Raw genomic sequence first — 16,065 nt, forward strand, 5'->3', positions numbered from 1 at the left:
AAGTGTTTCAGAGTGCAAGAGTTAGAATGTTTAACTGATGGCAAAAGTTCCCTTTTATATGAGTTTTAAGTGTTTGAGTTGTAGTAGGGATCTGACTCTCTCTCATTGGTTTTCCAGAGGGTTTTTTGAATGGTAAATTCAATCCGTATCCCTCTCCAAAAAGGAATTGGACTCTATTGAGAGTTGGTGTCCTATTGTGACTCTTCATTGTATGACCTACTCTATACTTACTTCGATTATGTAAGGACATTACCAAAATTGTACTTCAACGTGATAGAAGCATAGTCAAATCCCTTGACTTCGGTATGGAAATTTTGGAGGGACCGAAGTGGGTACTTCGGTTATGGTCGAATTGTACCCTTCAACTCTTCCTTTATCCTGGCCTAACTAGCACTTGTGTTGCCATGTGGTCTTCTCTTATTGGCAGGAGTATTTTGATAATATCCACAAGAAATAGTATAGTTGTCCAAGATTTTGAATTAAGTTGTCAACAAGAGTCTTGTTACTGCCTGTAATAATAATATCATCCACCTAAACAAGAACTAATATGATTTATCCCGATTGAATGCACATAAATAAAGAAGCATCACAGGCACAATTAGAGATCCCAAAGCGATGAAGATAATATAATATACTGTGATTCGAGTGCTCTAACCGCAGTTCCGTTCAGGTTCACACTTTCCACTCAACGGCTGGGACGACTATTTATGAGATTCAAAATTTCGATCGCATGATAAAAGCTTTTTCATTGGGCGAGAAGTGAAGGTACATGATTAAAATGCACAAGTACTGTGCCGAATCATTCCTCTATCAAAAAGCAGTGGCGGGAACTTTGTATCCCCATTTCCCAAGTCCCTCCGGCGCCATAAAATCCCAAAATTGTAAATCAAATAGAGCATAACCTCATAAAAAATCTCTCGATCGAGTGCGAAACCCTAAGTCTAATATCCTTCGAATCCAAACGCAGAATAACCTTCGAAGCAAGGATGCTAGAGCTTCGTCTCGTGCAAGGTTCCCTTCTCAAGAAAGTCTTGGAGGCGATTAAGGACTTGGTGACTAATGCCAACTTTGACTGCTCGGCGACCGGGTTCTCGCTTCAGGCCATGGACTCCAGCCACGTTGCTCTGGTGGCTCTGCTTCTCAGATCCGAGGGTTTTGAGCACTACCGTTGTGACCGGAACCTCTCCATGGGCATCAATCTCGCTAACATGTCCAAGATGCTTCGGTGTGCTGGAAATGATGACATCATCACGATTAAGGCCGACGATGGTAGCGACATTGTTACTTTCATGTTCGAAAGTCCAAGTAAGTTGTTCTATCTCTACAATTCTTTGGTTCCTGCAGAATTTTGGTTTTTGGCAAGGATTAGGGTTTTTGTTTCGTTCATTTGCGATGATGTTAAATTGCTAATTAATTTCGGAGGAATTAGTTTCTTTGCTTTTAGATTTGATGGCTGACAGAGAGAAATTTTCGATCCATTGGTTTTTTCAATTTCGTTAAAGAAATCACGATCTGTTTGGTTCTTGATGAAATCACGAAAGACAAAATTGGATACGTATAGGATCTCAGAAGTGAATACGTATCATAAATAATCTTGACACGATATTTTCAAGCGAAGATTCTAATAGTAACTTCACATGGAACGATTCAATTTAACCAAACGTGTTTTGGTTTCCTTTCGTTCTTGGATCAATTCTGAGCAACTATGGGGTTCTGATCTGATTGATGTCTCTTTCCTTAAAAATCATTTAAAAAAAAATTGTTCTTAGAATTTCATGTTGACGTATTAAGATAGTGGTTTCATCACTTTAGCAAATTTGTTAGTCTCTTATACATATTTCTGTCTTTCAATTGAGGCATGATTTATCTACTCTGAAGTTATTGTGTTCTTTAGCTGAATTTTTGTTTCTGTTGTTTCCTTGGTGTATTGGATTAAAGCACAAGACAAGATATCGGACTTTGAGATGAAATTGATGGACATTGACAGCGATCACCTTGGGATTCCAGAAGCTGAATACCATGCTATTGTTAGAATGCCTTCAGCAGAGTTTGCTAGGATTTGTAAAGATCTCAGCAGCATTGGTGATACTGGTATTGTTGCATTTTGCTAAGGCTTTTGATTTTGTTTCATTTTTCTAAGATTGGTGATATTTGTAGTTGAGGAGAAATTGATAATGGGTTTGAATATTCCTGCAGTTGTGATCTCTGTTACAAAGGAAGGCGTTAAGTTCTCCACAAGAGGTGACATTGGAGCTGCAAATATAGTCCTGAGGCAGAACACAACAGTGGACAAGGTTCGCAATTATGGCCGAGTCATTTTGTATATTGTCATAATCATAACAAAGAGGAAATTCTTCTAACGCACTTTATGCAGTGGTGAGAATGTGAGACGAAGTGCCTGTTGGAGAAATTTCGTGCACGTTTATATTATGTCTTGTCTGTCATGCATGCTTGATTTTCTTCTTTCCTCAGTTTTATGATTTCTGCCATAACTTTTTTCAGCCTGAAGAAGCTACAATTATAGAGATGAATGAGCCAGTTTCTTTGACATTTGCACTGAGATACATGAACTCCTTTACTAAGGCTACTCCATTGTCAAGCACGGTTACAATAAGCTTGTCATCAGAACTGCCTGTTGTGGTTGAATACAAGATTGCAGAAATGGGTTATATACGGTTTTATTTGGCTCCTAAGATTGAAGAGGATGAAGATGAGACGAAGCCCGCAATTTGATTGCCTTCTTCCATACAAGCTTACCTTAGTTTTTCATTTAAGAGGATTGTTGTTTTGTAACATGCATATGTGACTTCTGCTAGACTCAATGTGGTGGTAAGAAAAATTTTAGATTTTTTTTTTCTAGCACTTATGGTTTTTTCCTTTCGCATCATGTTATATTAGAAACCACCCTCAATATTTTTCAGACTCCCTCTAAGCTTCAAAGGTGATTTTTAATGGTTTTTGAACGTGGTGATAGAAAATTTCAAGGTAATTCTTTGAATTTGAATGCCATCCATGCATACAAATTTACAGTGTTTCAATTGTAATCATCTTTTCTTCTTCTAGTATGTTTGTTTGTAGTCTGCAGTTGCGGCATTCTCCAACCGTATGGTAGTGTTGTGCAAGGCGCTTGGAAGTTTATCATTATGTTCTGTTAAACATTGTGCTTCATTTTCTTTATCCCCCCTTTGCTATTTCTACTCCCGAATTATTGAAGCTCGAGACATTTGGAAACTATCAATTGAATAAAGAGACTAGAAATCAAGTTTTTGTTGGATGATTGTGCTCACTACGGGGATGTGTTCTATTGTCGTAATTGGGTTTGAGTTTTTTAGCATGTCTCACCTATCCTTTTGTGTTTCTGCCTCGGTAGGTCTGAGTTTGTAAGCTTGGAGCCAGGTTCCAATTCATGCCTTGCTTGATATATTGCTTCCCTATGTTGGGTCCTCAAGAATCGAGTGAAATGTATGATTTGTATAAATATGGTGCATTGCTGTTGTAATCGTACCAGCAATGCACCTGAGATATATCGTACACAAGAAAATGAGAAGAAAGTTTTACTGGAAGGTGGCAACGATCCCAACAAAGAATCTATCGTACCAGCACCTGAAGCTAACTGAGATGACACAAGACCTAAATAGTTTCTTTAGTTCTGTTTTTGACCTAGACTCTCTGAAACCGTAGGGTAAGTAGAAACCCTACTGGTTGCTATAATATAATCCTTCAAACTATCGACATTTGCAAAGTGATATGGACTTGATCATGGTCCACAAAGTAATTGTAGTGACAAAAAATCGTCTAGGCCCAATTTCAGGTACACTTGAAGAACCCAACAATTTACAATGGTAATGGGCACCCTAAAATTAATACATTTGATAGTGCAATTTTATTGTCCTAAATTTAATGGGACAAACATGGGCCAATGGAGTTTGTCATGCCCCCATGTTTGCTTGTTTGCTGGCCCCACAACAAACATACTCACATCTACACCAAAATAAATATTGGATCTCACCTTTATTACATCAAAAATCAAGTCAACAAATTTATACTATTGTACCAATATATTTTGTTGGCCCAACCACTTTTATAAAATACCTAATCACATAAACAAAACACATCCCTCAATACATTTTATTGGGCCCAATAATTTTACATTATTGTGGTTGATCTAATCAGGCCCACGGCCATGTTCATCCATAGTAATGCTACCCAAAAGGTTTATGACAGCTCATTGCTTACTTTATTAAACACTGCTCATTGCAAACGCATACTCATAGACCTCCTACCCAAGAAAGCAACTTGACCTGCCGTCGAATGCGCCCTGCTTGACCAGTTGTAAGGCTCCTCCAAATGGTCCGACAATTCTTCATGTCGAGCACACCGATTTATAAGTCCCTTTGTCGAAGACGTCCCTAAAATTCCCACGTCGAGCAAATCATAAACTAACTTCAAGCTGTCCCATCACTTGCATTGGAACTCTCATATGTCCAATCGTTGACATGACCTTAACTTTAGGCGTGTTTCTCATGTTAAGAGGTCATCCAATCTCTTATTGGAGTTCTCGGGGGCTGCTGTAGTACTCTCTGAACCGTTGAATATAAACTCAAAACATTCGATGTTTCGATCGCGATGAATTTGATTTTTGTTTCAAACAAAAATATGTCGTTGGAATCGTTAGACCGAATACTACACATATATAATTTTTAAAAAATAAATAAAAAATGTTTTGAAGCCCAAAAGGCCAAACTACAGCAGCCCCCATGAACCCTATCCTCTTATTGACATCCGATTTCTGACATCTTAAAATCGGAGATCATCTAGACGAACCCCAAGATCTCTTATTAAGATCAAACCAGGGGAACAAATTCTAGAAATGAAAAGAAAAAGACATTCTAGCCTCACAAAAAGAAGCCCTTCCCAATTACCCTAAAAGAATATTTCATTTGTGCCCTTTACCGTAGTCATCTTGCATCCTTTGGTGATTGGTATTGATTTCAAACCCTCGATTTCACTAATTTGACCATCAGAGCTCCCTTGACGGACACCCTGTTAGGGGATTCCTGACATTCTTTATTTGAATTTTACAGGCGGTTGGTGGCTAACGAGACAAATATTTGATTGTAGAAGAGCACCCACAATAACTTGAGAAAGGTTAGGGAGCACAAAGGAGGACGAAATGGTAAAGTAGACATCACACTTGTTATGACGAAGAATTGTGGAGGAAATATCAAATAGGAACTAGTTGCTGGAGAGTCGGGGCCACTGATGACTGAGAAATTCGCCAAATTCACAAAATATGCAAGACCAGAATTGAAGATGAATACATCAAAAACTTCCAATCATCTCTTGCGAATGCAATCCAACCACATTTCTTTTCTACAATAAGTGCTGTAGGAACAAGGAATATAACAGCCACAGGCGTCATGTACATCAGGAGGTTCATACAGCAAGTAATGAAAGGATTTTGCAATATGCTTTATCACTTTCTGTTTCTCACAGCATATTCAATGATATTCACTGCTGAGTCCGTTTACAGTTTCTTCAATGGATCTTGATCTTTACAAAAGAGGCAGAAACAGTGTTGACACTAAGTTGAAAACGAACCACCACGCAGCTTCTGACATTTGATGCACACACACTTTTAGCACTTCTGAAGCCTCAAATTGAAAGAGAACTTTTGGGAAAAAAGCACATTCCAAAGATATAACGAAGGTGTCATGTCAGCTTCCAATCATCACCAGCATAAACTGCTTGATCCCCAAGCTCTTCTTCAATTCGAAGTAACTGCAAGAAACTTGAGAAATTAGCTTCATATCTTCCACTGAACTTCAACACAAATAGCCTTCTTGAGTTTGTGATAACTTATGCAGTAAATGCGATTGGATTCAATTCCTAGAAGGACCACCCTTGAAAAAAAAAATTTCTTTCTCGACTACAAAGAGCTGTTTCTTCTAACATTATGTGGGGAAACCTAAGAATATGATGGCATGTGGATGAACTTAATGAATTTTTAGCTCATCACTAGACCAATTGATTTAGGGTGAAGACATCGAGATTAATTTGATCAAAGCTATCAAAGCTCACTCTTGTCCAAAAATTACGTCATAGAAAACATACATCCATTTTTAGCAAATAAAAAAAAGAAAGAGAAGGAATACGAGCATAGAGTTCACAAAAACTGAACCTGGTTGTACTTTGCTAGCCGCTCTCCTCTGCAAGGAGCACCAGCTTTGATCTGACCAGTGGCAAGACCAACCGACAAATCAGCTATGAAAGAATCCTCAGTCTCCCCACATCTATGAGACATGACCACTCCCCAGTGAGCATCTTTTGCCAGTTTCACTGCTTCAACTGCTTCAGTTATGGTCCCAATCTGATTTACCTAAATTTAAATAGTGGTGATATATCAGACTCCAAAATCTCATGTTAAATTAAAACATTGTCATCCCAGAAGCGGATTCTCCAAGACCAGTAGTAGGCCAAACTTAGATATCTATGAAGTAATCAAATAAAATGATACTACCTACATGTATAAAAGGACATTCAAGTGCATAACAAGGCAATGCAGCAGTAGAAAATCCAACTAATTAACAAAGAAAAATGAAGTTTGATCAAAGCTACCCAGATACCTTGAGAACAAGAGCATTGCAAGAGGACTCATGTATTGCTCTTTCAATCCGTTTGAGATTTGACATCAAGAAGTCATTGCCTACCACCTGCAAAACCACCCTCTCTTAATACACACCTTGCCATAAGAAAGAAGGCAAACAAAAGAAACATAAAAAATATCATGGAGCAGGAAGAACATGACATAACATGATAACAACCAAACATCATTAGATGGGTCATGTATCAGCCAGGTGCTCTACACGACTACACCACAATGTCCTCTACAATTTGAAATTTTCAAAAGGACTGGTTAACCACTTACTGCAACCAGACCTGAGCACTTTTGTGGTCGATACCCTAGTAATAATTCCAAAAGGGCTTGCACACTTGCTGAATCAAAAGCTAAGTGTTTCTTTTTCAGTGCATGACCCATTACAGCCTCAAAATTATTAGACATAGCAGCTGAGATCATGTCTTCTACGACAAAGTGAGATCTTGATATACATTTATGCAGAGAATTAAAGCCAATCACAATAGTGACAGAGTACAGACCTGACAAAGTCCCAGACTAGAAAAGTACTTGACGTGTTCCCAATCCTCCTTGTCAAATGGATCTTCGATTGATACAATCGGGAACTCTGAGACCATCCCAAAAAAGAAGAAGAAAATCTAGTCAACATTGAGTCACAAATAAACAAAAAATAAAGAGCGAAAGCATAGAGACTAGAAAAGAGACTAATATACCAGCACATAGTCCTTTGTACATCTCAATCATATCCTCTCCAGACTTGAAATTTTGCCCAGATTTATTTGGAGATTTGAAATCCAAATCATACTTAGTACCTGCATTAGGGTAAGAAAAATAAATACACTGGAAAGAAATAAAGGTGGACATGTGACTATGTAGTATGTACATAAGCAAGCAGCTTTCAATTCTGCACTGTTATTACAGAAAGAATTCACCACCTATACAAAAAGCAGAAGCAGCAGCATCAATTGCTATCTTTATTCTATCGTTATAGCCTGTTCTGCTAATAGCCTCCTTCACAAGATCCAAACCTTCCTTCAAGCTGCCAATTGATATAAATAAAATTAGGGGAAAAACATGTACTTCTTAGCACAAATAAAAACTCAAAGGGAAGGGGGAAAAGAAGAAAAAGAAGTCGTTGATGAACCATATAAAGACAAACTTGCCTGGAGATATTCGGAGCAAAACCACCATCTTCACCAACATTACACCCATGTGCACCACATTTTTCTGTAATAACAGCCTGCTTTTTTCAATAACAGAAATTAAAATCAATGATGAGTGGACAACAATAGCTCATTACTAACAGTTCTATTCTATTTCATATGAATATTAATCACAAAACGGTATAAGTTAGCCAAAGAAAATGGTATATCTGAACCCTTTTTGGAATCAGAGGAATTGTAAAACTACACTTCTTTTGTCCACTCCCTACTTTTAACCATGACAGCACCTTGATATCAAAGAGATTGAGGAAAAGAGTTTACACAGCTTCTCTCAAATTTGATTGATATGGTAACATATCAAATCCTAAGCAAAAAGTGCATGAAGTACATATTTGAGAAGAAATTGTTTGAAAAAAGTGTTGACAGTAAGGTTTACAATGAATTAGAAGTTTGCTTAGGCTAGTAAGTAATAAAGCAATGAGTGATATATGCAGTCAACACGACCAAAGGGAAAAATCTCGAAAGGCATGATATTTTGTATATCAATTTACCTTTAGGTGATGATATGTTTCAGAGCCCATTTGTAATGCTTCCTCAAATTTGCTTGCTCCAGTGGGAAGAATCATTATCTCCTGGTGGTAGTTCATATTATATTCGATTCCTTGTGAATAATCAGATAATCATAGGCATAAAGATAATTCAACATACAAAGAATCAAAATCTCTACGCAGGCCACAGCAATGCTGCAAGAGTTGTTCACAATAAAGCAGAAAAGAAGAAATACTATGTTGCTTAACAAGCATAAACTGATGACATGTAAAAGTATTGCATTTTCCTTACCATGTGTCTAAAGTAAGTATAAATTAAGTCCCACCCGGTGACAATCCAATGATACAAAGCAATTAAACTAAAAGAGTTAACAAAACAAAATCTCATGTTTACAAAGTAAAGATGCTGAAAAAACAAGCCAAGTACAAAGGTGGAAGTATGATACTCAGGCCTATAATTGTTACAGAGCAAGTGTTTTTCTATCAAAAAATACTTCATTTCATAATGGCTCATACTGAACAGAAAGTATGTCAAATGCATTCAAATTGATTATGGGTATGAGATTGCAAACTTTTTTATGGAAAGACATTGCATATAAGCAAACAACTTCATATAAAATATTTTGAGGCAATAAATTGGCACTTAACCTGTGTCATGTCCCTGTCCTGGCTCCACCCCACCCCCAACCTTCTCCCTATCCCCACCCCAACTTTTCTTTCTTCTCTTAAGGGAAATGAACATATACTTTACGAGCAAACCTAACTCAAGGATATACCTGAATGGCAAGATAATTCCCAGCATGCGCTCCACCAGATATAACAGTGAAGGCAGGGACAGGAAGTGTAAGATTCCTTTTGCCAAAAAGATCAGCAATGTGCTTGTAGAGAGGAACCTGCACTTCTGCCGTCAGATTCTTTAAGGCCAATTATTTTTTTTGCAATTAAAAGTTCAAAGTGGAAAATTCCATGCCTCTTTTTCAGCAGCTCCAGCTTTGCATGCAGCAATTGATACAGCCAATATAGCATTCGCTCCAAGTTCACCCTGGAAGTTAATATTTAACTAATATAGGTTATCCCGTGAAAGATGTGAGCAAGTAAAACGTATTCAGCACCTTGAAAGAAGGCAATCTACCATCCTCACTAGAATGCATTATCCAACATGAAAAGGTCTTCAAGACATGCACAAAAGTGATAAAAACATATTGGGAAAGTTCTTTTTATTCAAACTATATCGGCAAAAGAAAATCAACCAAAGCATATACATTTTCCTAACTACTACTCACAATTAAATTCGATGCATATTAAAATGAAGGAAGAATCACGGCACAAAACTAATCACATCAACTCCCAATGAAGTCAGGGTAACACTACCTTCTTCTCTGTTTTGTCCAAATCTATCATAGCCTGATCAATTTGGGACTGAAGTGTTGGATCCATACCAATCAAAGCTTCTGATATTTTTTCATTGATATTCTTAACAGCTCTGGTCACACTATTCCCAAGGTATTTTCCCTTGTCTCCATCACGTAATTCAACAGCCTCGTACCTGGGACCATCAACCATCAATATCGATATATTACATAGCAAATAAATTTTAGTGCGTTATACATCTTTTGAAAGTAAATTTTGGAAATAAAAAAATTCATGGACTAGCAATAAAGCTAAATTGATTCGTTGAAATTTTTTCACGGCACACTCTCCAGCATTTTCCTAAGAAATTAGATAACATATGTGACGCTACTCATAATGGTAAAGACAGACAAGTGATCAAATTTCCACTACGTATCTTAGAATTGCAAGTAAAATATCCAATAAACAAGTGAATAGAAAATCAAAATCTCCTCATTTCCTATTGTTAATCAAGCAGAGTAAACGAGAGATCCATACATTCCTGTAGCAGACCCGCTCGGAACCGAGGCACGAAACATGCCCTTGTTGGAGTGCAAGTCCACTTCGACAGTTGGAATTCCTCTGCTATCGAGGATCTGTCTCGCTTTTATCTTGGTAATCACCGAAGGAATGGATTTTCTCATATGATTAGACTGCAGTTCATAAGATCCAAAATTCACCGTTCCGTTTCCACTTGGTGCATTTCGTTGGGAATAAATCAAACACGCACAGAGACAGTGAGAGGATACTTACGATGAAGAGAACGGGATCGGAAGCCTTGGCCCTAACCGCTGCATTGACTGCGTCTTCGATTTTGCGAGAGAGCATGTGCTTGTCCAAATACTCTTGCACAGACATTTTTCCCAATGTTCCCTTTCTGTTCCTCTAGCTTCGGCTTTGTAGAGAAATATTTTGGAGTCGCTTGATTTATATGCAGAAATTGGTGAGGAAGTTCAGAGCCTCGGAACTTCAAATTTCGAGCTCAAGCGAATTGATTCTTCAAAACTGGCCTCTTCGAGAAGGTGAGTGCTCGGCTCTCGGACTTTGCAGGACGGCAGGAGAACCGGAGAAGTCATTTTAATCTTAATTTTCTTTTCTTGTTTGGGTCTTCTGTAGTATATAAGCCCAGTGTGAAATGGACCTGGACCATTTTATATATATATTTTTCCTATTTCTTTTGTTAGTTATTATTAAATTTTTTAAATAATAATTTCAATTTTATTTATATAAACATATATTGTAATTTATTGTTAAAATTAAATTTAATAATAAATTTTATTTTTTAAATTATACTTTCCTACGATTGCCAGCATCAATTTAAGTTTCACCAAATACCTTGACATCTTATTTCATGATTTATTGTCCATTCTTTTGGTTAGATTTCATATACCGATTTGGGGCAATTGAGATTTTATATGACTTGTATTATTATATCTAACTATGTGTGTACATGTGTTTCGCGTTATTTGTGTTAAGTACTTTACCATCTCATATACATCAAACAAAAAGAATAATTACTCGTTAAATTGAAATAGTAAAAAAATACAAAATTTTCCACTTTTTTAGAAAGTATTTTTACAATAACCATATGGAACAACAATTTGAAATTTTGGGAACGGGAATCAAAATTCCACAAGCAGTTTTATCCTAAAGACAACCAACATTTAACATCATCGCCACTTTCCGCATACATAATTTGATTGCGGTCTACAAAATTTACTGAGTCTTTTTTATCAAAATGATAATTTCAATATAAATAATTACCTATATAAATTTCGGGTGAAAATATTTTTAGATGCAATATTAGAATATAAGAGTTAGGAATTAGTGTTTAGGGTTTAAGATATAATGTTTAAGTTTTGGGTTTAGGATTTCGAATTTATTTTTTCAAAATCACTATATTCTAACATTATTAATACACGAAAATAGTCTATAACACATTTTGGTTCTTCTTAGTCCCTTTCACGCAATTTCACCAATCTGTCCAATATCAATTCCTTGCCCTATATTGTCACCTCTGGCGATGTCTTCCGATGGCTGGAATTTACGTTGGTCTAGTATGCTATAATATTTTGGTATTTAATATACTTTTGAGGGAGAATTTGAGCCAAAATTAAAAGTAAGAATTGAAGCCGTCATCCTTTTTGAACAAGAACCGTATGGGAACAAAAATGAGTTGCTCAAGAATGCAGCATATGGCTATAAGACTATTGGTAGTTCTATTGGAAACCGACAAAATGGATGATAATCAATGGGATTGAAAAATGACAATGGGAACAAAATACCTTTCCCTGATCCCAAAATGCCTTTCGCGGTTCCTTCCCTAAAAAAGACTATTTTCTAGCTTGTCCCCAAGCACATTGACACTCCTCTGTTTCCTTTGCGTTTCCTTTTCATCAGCGAAGTCCCAAACTGACACAATTATCCATTTTTCAGACACACTTTTTTACTTTTGAGAAACCCAAAAAAATGAACTGGAATTAATCTCCAGAGGCTCAGAAGCAGAAACCATGCCTTAAACCCTTCAAAGGAATTACCTTTTGAGTCTTTCTTCATTCTTGCATATACCATTGCTTCCTGGATCCCGCAAAATGTTCTATCCCCATTATTACAGAGGCCATGATAGCCGTGATGGAAATGATTTGTCACTCTCCAGCGAGTCCTCCGGAGAGATTGGAGCACACAGGGAGTCCTCTGCATCAGATTGCATCTCAGAAGAGGACTTGGAGAGTGGAGCTCTGGAGACTAAAGTCCATTCGCGTAAAAATAGGGAGAAAGATTGTAGGATTTGTCATTTGGGTTTGGAGAGTGGTGGTGAGTTAGCTATTGAGTTGGGTTGCTCTTGTAAGGGTGATCTGGGAGCTGCCCACAGGAAATGTGCAGAAACATGGTTCAAGTTCAAGGGAAACATGTGAGTAAAAGGCCTCAACTTTGCCTTCTAAACACTCTGTTGGTATATTCCTGGATACCCAATTTTTTTTTATTTTTGAAGTTGTGTTTTGTGCATCATATAAGTGTGATTTCATGCTTGGATTCTCCATGAAGTAACGGTTCCGGATGTCCAGTCCAGTTGTCGGTTTTCTGTTATTGCTTATGTGATTTTACTGTAGATTCTGTTCATATAGTCCTCGAATCTGGGTGAAGGAAAACAGACATTTTGCAAACCCAATTGTTAGGTTTGGGAGCTTGTTCATGTTCAAGATTTTATAACTGAGCTTGTTCACGTTCAAGATTTTATAACTCTAGCTCAAGAGATTTTTGATTGAAGTTAGTTCGATTTGGGCATCTTTGTGGATTACCACGTTTTGGGTTCCAACCACGGGATTATCTTGTTTCTATGTGTTTGTCTGCTTTGTGCTATAAGCTTGTAAATGTGCTTTTGCTGACCTGCAATTGTTTTTTGCGGGGGAGATGGGTTTCTCTGCGATGTACTTGATGCAACGATTTATATTGTTCCTTTTGACATGATTCGCAATTAAGATTTAAGAATATACCACGGATTTTTTCAGCTAATTATAAAATTTTGAGTTAGTTGAGAAGAGGAAGATAAACTTGTTGAAATGAATGACAAAAGCTTAATCCTAAATGGTTTGTACAGGTTCCTTTGTTTCTTTATGGCAACATCAATTTCTAAGAGGCGCGCTCAACTTACATTACATTGCATCGAGTACGTAAGCAAATATATATGCTTCAATTACGCGATAATCAAATAGGTTCAACTAAAGCTGGTTTTTCTTAAGCCTGTATCAAGATATTGTTGCTCTAGTTCGAAGAATCTGTTACCTTGTTTTGGTAATGCATTTGTCTGTATGTACAAGCCTGTACTTCAGCATAGCCTAGCTGCACAGGGCAATGGTTCTTTGAAACCCGTCAGGCAACTGCACGGTCTTTCTTTGTAACATTGCATGAACTCTTGCGCCCTCTACGATTTGCTTTCCATGTAGGCATATAATTGGTGATACTCGACTCCTGTTATGATTTTTCTTTGCATGTTGTATCGTTCTTCCTTAATAGTTAATCCTATGAGTTGAGTGCTTCTTAAAAATTATTAGCATGTTTCATTCTTGCATTTTCTGATCTACTTTGAGCTGTAAGCTGGACCGAACCATCTCCAATGTGCCGAACCATCTTGTTGCAATCCAGTTCATTAGTTTCAGAAATACCAAGTCTTCTCCAATTAATTGGTGGAAACTGCTAGCAATATCAACACATTAGAACAGGATGAACATCCAGACTTCTTCAAAGTTTTAGGCCTTCGGTGATGGTGATACGAATAAATCTTCGTACATTATGCTCATATTGTCTGGATATCTATTAATATGATTCAAATATTTGCATCAGGATCTGCGAGATATGTGGTGCTACCGCTGTCAATGTTGCTGGTGATCAAGTGAACGAGGCACATACTGCTATATCCGTAGCCCCATCGACACCTGTGGCTCCTGTAATCGTTCTGGAAAACCCAACTTTCTGGCATGGCCGCCGCATAATGAACTTGTTGCTTGCCTGCATGGTCTTCGCATTCATCATTTCTTGGCTTTTCCACTTCAAAGTCATAAGATGAACACTAGAGAAAATTTGTGATAATCTCTCTGCTTAGTCAAACGTGCAACTCCCAGTGTCTTGATGTGCATTGGCAAAATACCACCCTGGAGACACAGTTGTCTTCACACAACATTGTAAAAGCTTCTATGTACAATGTTTTACATATCATATACGTGTATATTCTAGTTGCCCCAAAGTGGTTTCTTTGTCTATTTTCAATTGAATAGCAATTAGTGAAGAACTGGATCTGTTATATGATGTATGCTTTCCCTGTAAAATACCAATTTAAGTGAAGGGTTTATCCAAACAAACTAGGAGCTGTCTTCATCCCCATTCAACATTAGGGAAAGGGAATTCATCTGACTTCAAGAACTATTTCATTCATTTTTTTTCATTGTCTCCATGGGCTGGCTCATTTTAAAATCAGCAACAGCACTGCTCTTTACATGCTGTGGCATATAAGCATCAAATCTTGACATGCATCTTGCATTACCTCTCTGGCTGGATAACCTGCAGAGATCCAACACAAGAAATCAAATCTCACAAAAGAAAGAACCCAACAACTGCATGAGATGGATAGTCACTTGAAGGACGGCAAGAGGGTGCATGATAATTATCAAGCTAGTAAATGAGCGAGGGCTGACACAAGCATACCTCAATAGCGACGAGATGTATTGGACCACGGGTATAGTGATAAATGAGTAAGGACATGCTAGAACGTCCCTCGCAAGCAATGGACTGCATTCACGCCGGGATGAGGTGACAGAGGCAAGGGTTCCCCCGTTATGAATGGATGGGGGCAAAGAAGCTAGTCCATGATTATAGAATTAGGATAGAAACTTGGTAGATATGGTCACTTACAGGCAAATTAACTGAACTAGTTGATACCATGATGAGACATAGGGTTAACATAATGTTTCTACAGAGACTAAATGAGTGGGTAAAAAATCTAGAGATAATTGAAATAGAAATGATGTATGTATAGTAATAGATAGAAACGGAAATGATGTATGTACGATAATAGATAGCAAACTAAAAGAAAAATGTTGGAGAGAGATAAAAAAGATGATAGCATCTTAATGGCTAAATTTGTCGTAGGGAATGAGATAATTAACGTCATAAGTGCTTACACCTGGCAAATAGGATTAGATGAAAACACCAAAAAAAAACAATATTGGGAAAACCTTGATGAGATTGTTCAAAGCATTCCAAGTAGGGAGAAGATATTTTTAGGAAACTTAAATAGAACATGTAGGGAGAGATGGTGAAAAAGTGTTGCACAAAGGAAGAAGGAAGAAATCAGCATCCTGAAAAATTGTTCCAGGCCGATGCAAGTAATGAACTCCATGAGCTTCCAATCCATGAATGTAGTGTAAAAACAGGAGTTATTCTATAAGCATCTTTGATAAGGCTATTACTCAGAGGTACACAAGAAGGAGCAAGAGCATCGGTGGGCAGCAAGTGTAGGGCCAAGTTGGGGACAGTTGTAACTTTTGTATTGATCTATTCTGTTTTGTAACAAACTCTGAGTATTTAGTCAGGCAGAGTTAGTGGTTTGAGTAGTCTGGAATTGAGTGGAGACGTGCTGTCTTTTGGAGGTCCTAACTCCTCGAAAGTTAGGTTTATCCTTGTATTTTCACTACAGCTTTCTCTTGTATTCCTTTTCAATCTAATATAGAGACATAGCCCTCTGGTTTACAAATCGTCCTCATTGTATTGCTGTGATGTTTTTGTGTTATTCCGCTGTGTATCTACTGTGGTCTATCAATCTTCAAGCCAGCAG

At 37.4% G+C, this 16,065-nt stretch overlaps 3 protein-coding genes across 4 annotated transcripts; 2 read left to right on the plus strand and 1 right to left on the minus strand.

Annotated features, from left to right (window-relative positions):
- Positions 1-790: 790 nt before the first annotated feature.
- On the plus strand, positions 791-3,065 carry LOC120008544 (proliferating cell nuclear antigen-like). Its single transcript, XM_038858921.1, has 4 exons — positions 791-1,305; positions 1,939-2,091; positions 2,197-2,294; positions 2,503-3,065. The coding sequence occupies exons 1-4, from the start codon at positions 987-989 to the stop codon at positions 2,731-2,733; spliced, it is 801 nt and encodes a 266-aa protein (XP_038714849.1). The 5' UTR covers positions 791-986; the 3' UTR covers positions 2,734-3,065.
- A 2,229-nt stretch (positions 3,066-5,294) lies between these two features.
- On the minus strand, positions 5,295-10,826 carry LOC119982789 (cytosolic enolase 3). 2 transcript variants are annotated; one of them, XM_038826361.1, is made up of 13 exons: positions 10,491-10,826; positions 10,236-10,390; positions 9,720-9,894; positions 9,319-9,390; positions 9,125-9,241; positions 8,352-8,429; positions 7,801-7,877; positions 7,573-7,676; positions 7,351-7,449; positions 7,159-7,244; positions 6,627-6,713; positions 6,182-6,379; positions 5,295-5,781 (listed from the first exon to the last, which is right to left on the minus strand). In XM_038826361.1, exons 1-13 carry the CDS (start codon positions 10,593-10,595, stop codon positions 5,713-5,715), a joined length of 1,422 nt encoding a protein of 473 aa, XP_038682289.1. In that variant the 5' UTR covers positions 10,596-10,826; the 3' UTR covers positions 5,295-5,712. The 2 variants fall into 2 exon arrangements, with proteins under 2 accessions (XP_038682289.1, XP_038682280.1); XM_038826352.1 differs by having other exon boundaries at positions 8,352-8,432; positions 10,491-10,825.
- Positions 10,827-11,962: 1,136 nt separating this feature from the next.
- LOC120009183 (E3 ubiquitin-protein ligase MARCHF3-like) lies at positions 11,963-14,526 on the plus strand. The gene is made up of 2 exons (XM_038859656.1): positions 11,963-12,648; positions 14,079-14,526. Exons 1-2 carry the CDS (start codon positions 12,329-12,331, stop codon positions 14,299-14,301), a joined length of 543 nt encoding a protein of 180 aa, XP_038715584.1. The 5' UTR covers positions 11,963-12,328; the 3' UTR covers positions 14,302-14,526.
- The last annotated feature ends 1,539 nt before the right edge of the window (positions 14,527-16,065 follow it).

The sequence above is a fragment of the Tripterygium wilfordii genome, chromosome 2 (assembly GCF_013401445.1).
Source record: "Tripterygium wilfordii isolate XIE 37 chromosome 2, ASM1340144v1, whole genome shotgun sequence".
NCBI lineage: Eukaryota > Viridiplantae > Streptophyta > Magnoliopsida > Celastrales > Celastraceae > Tripterygium > Tripterygium wilfordii.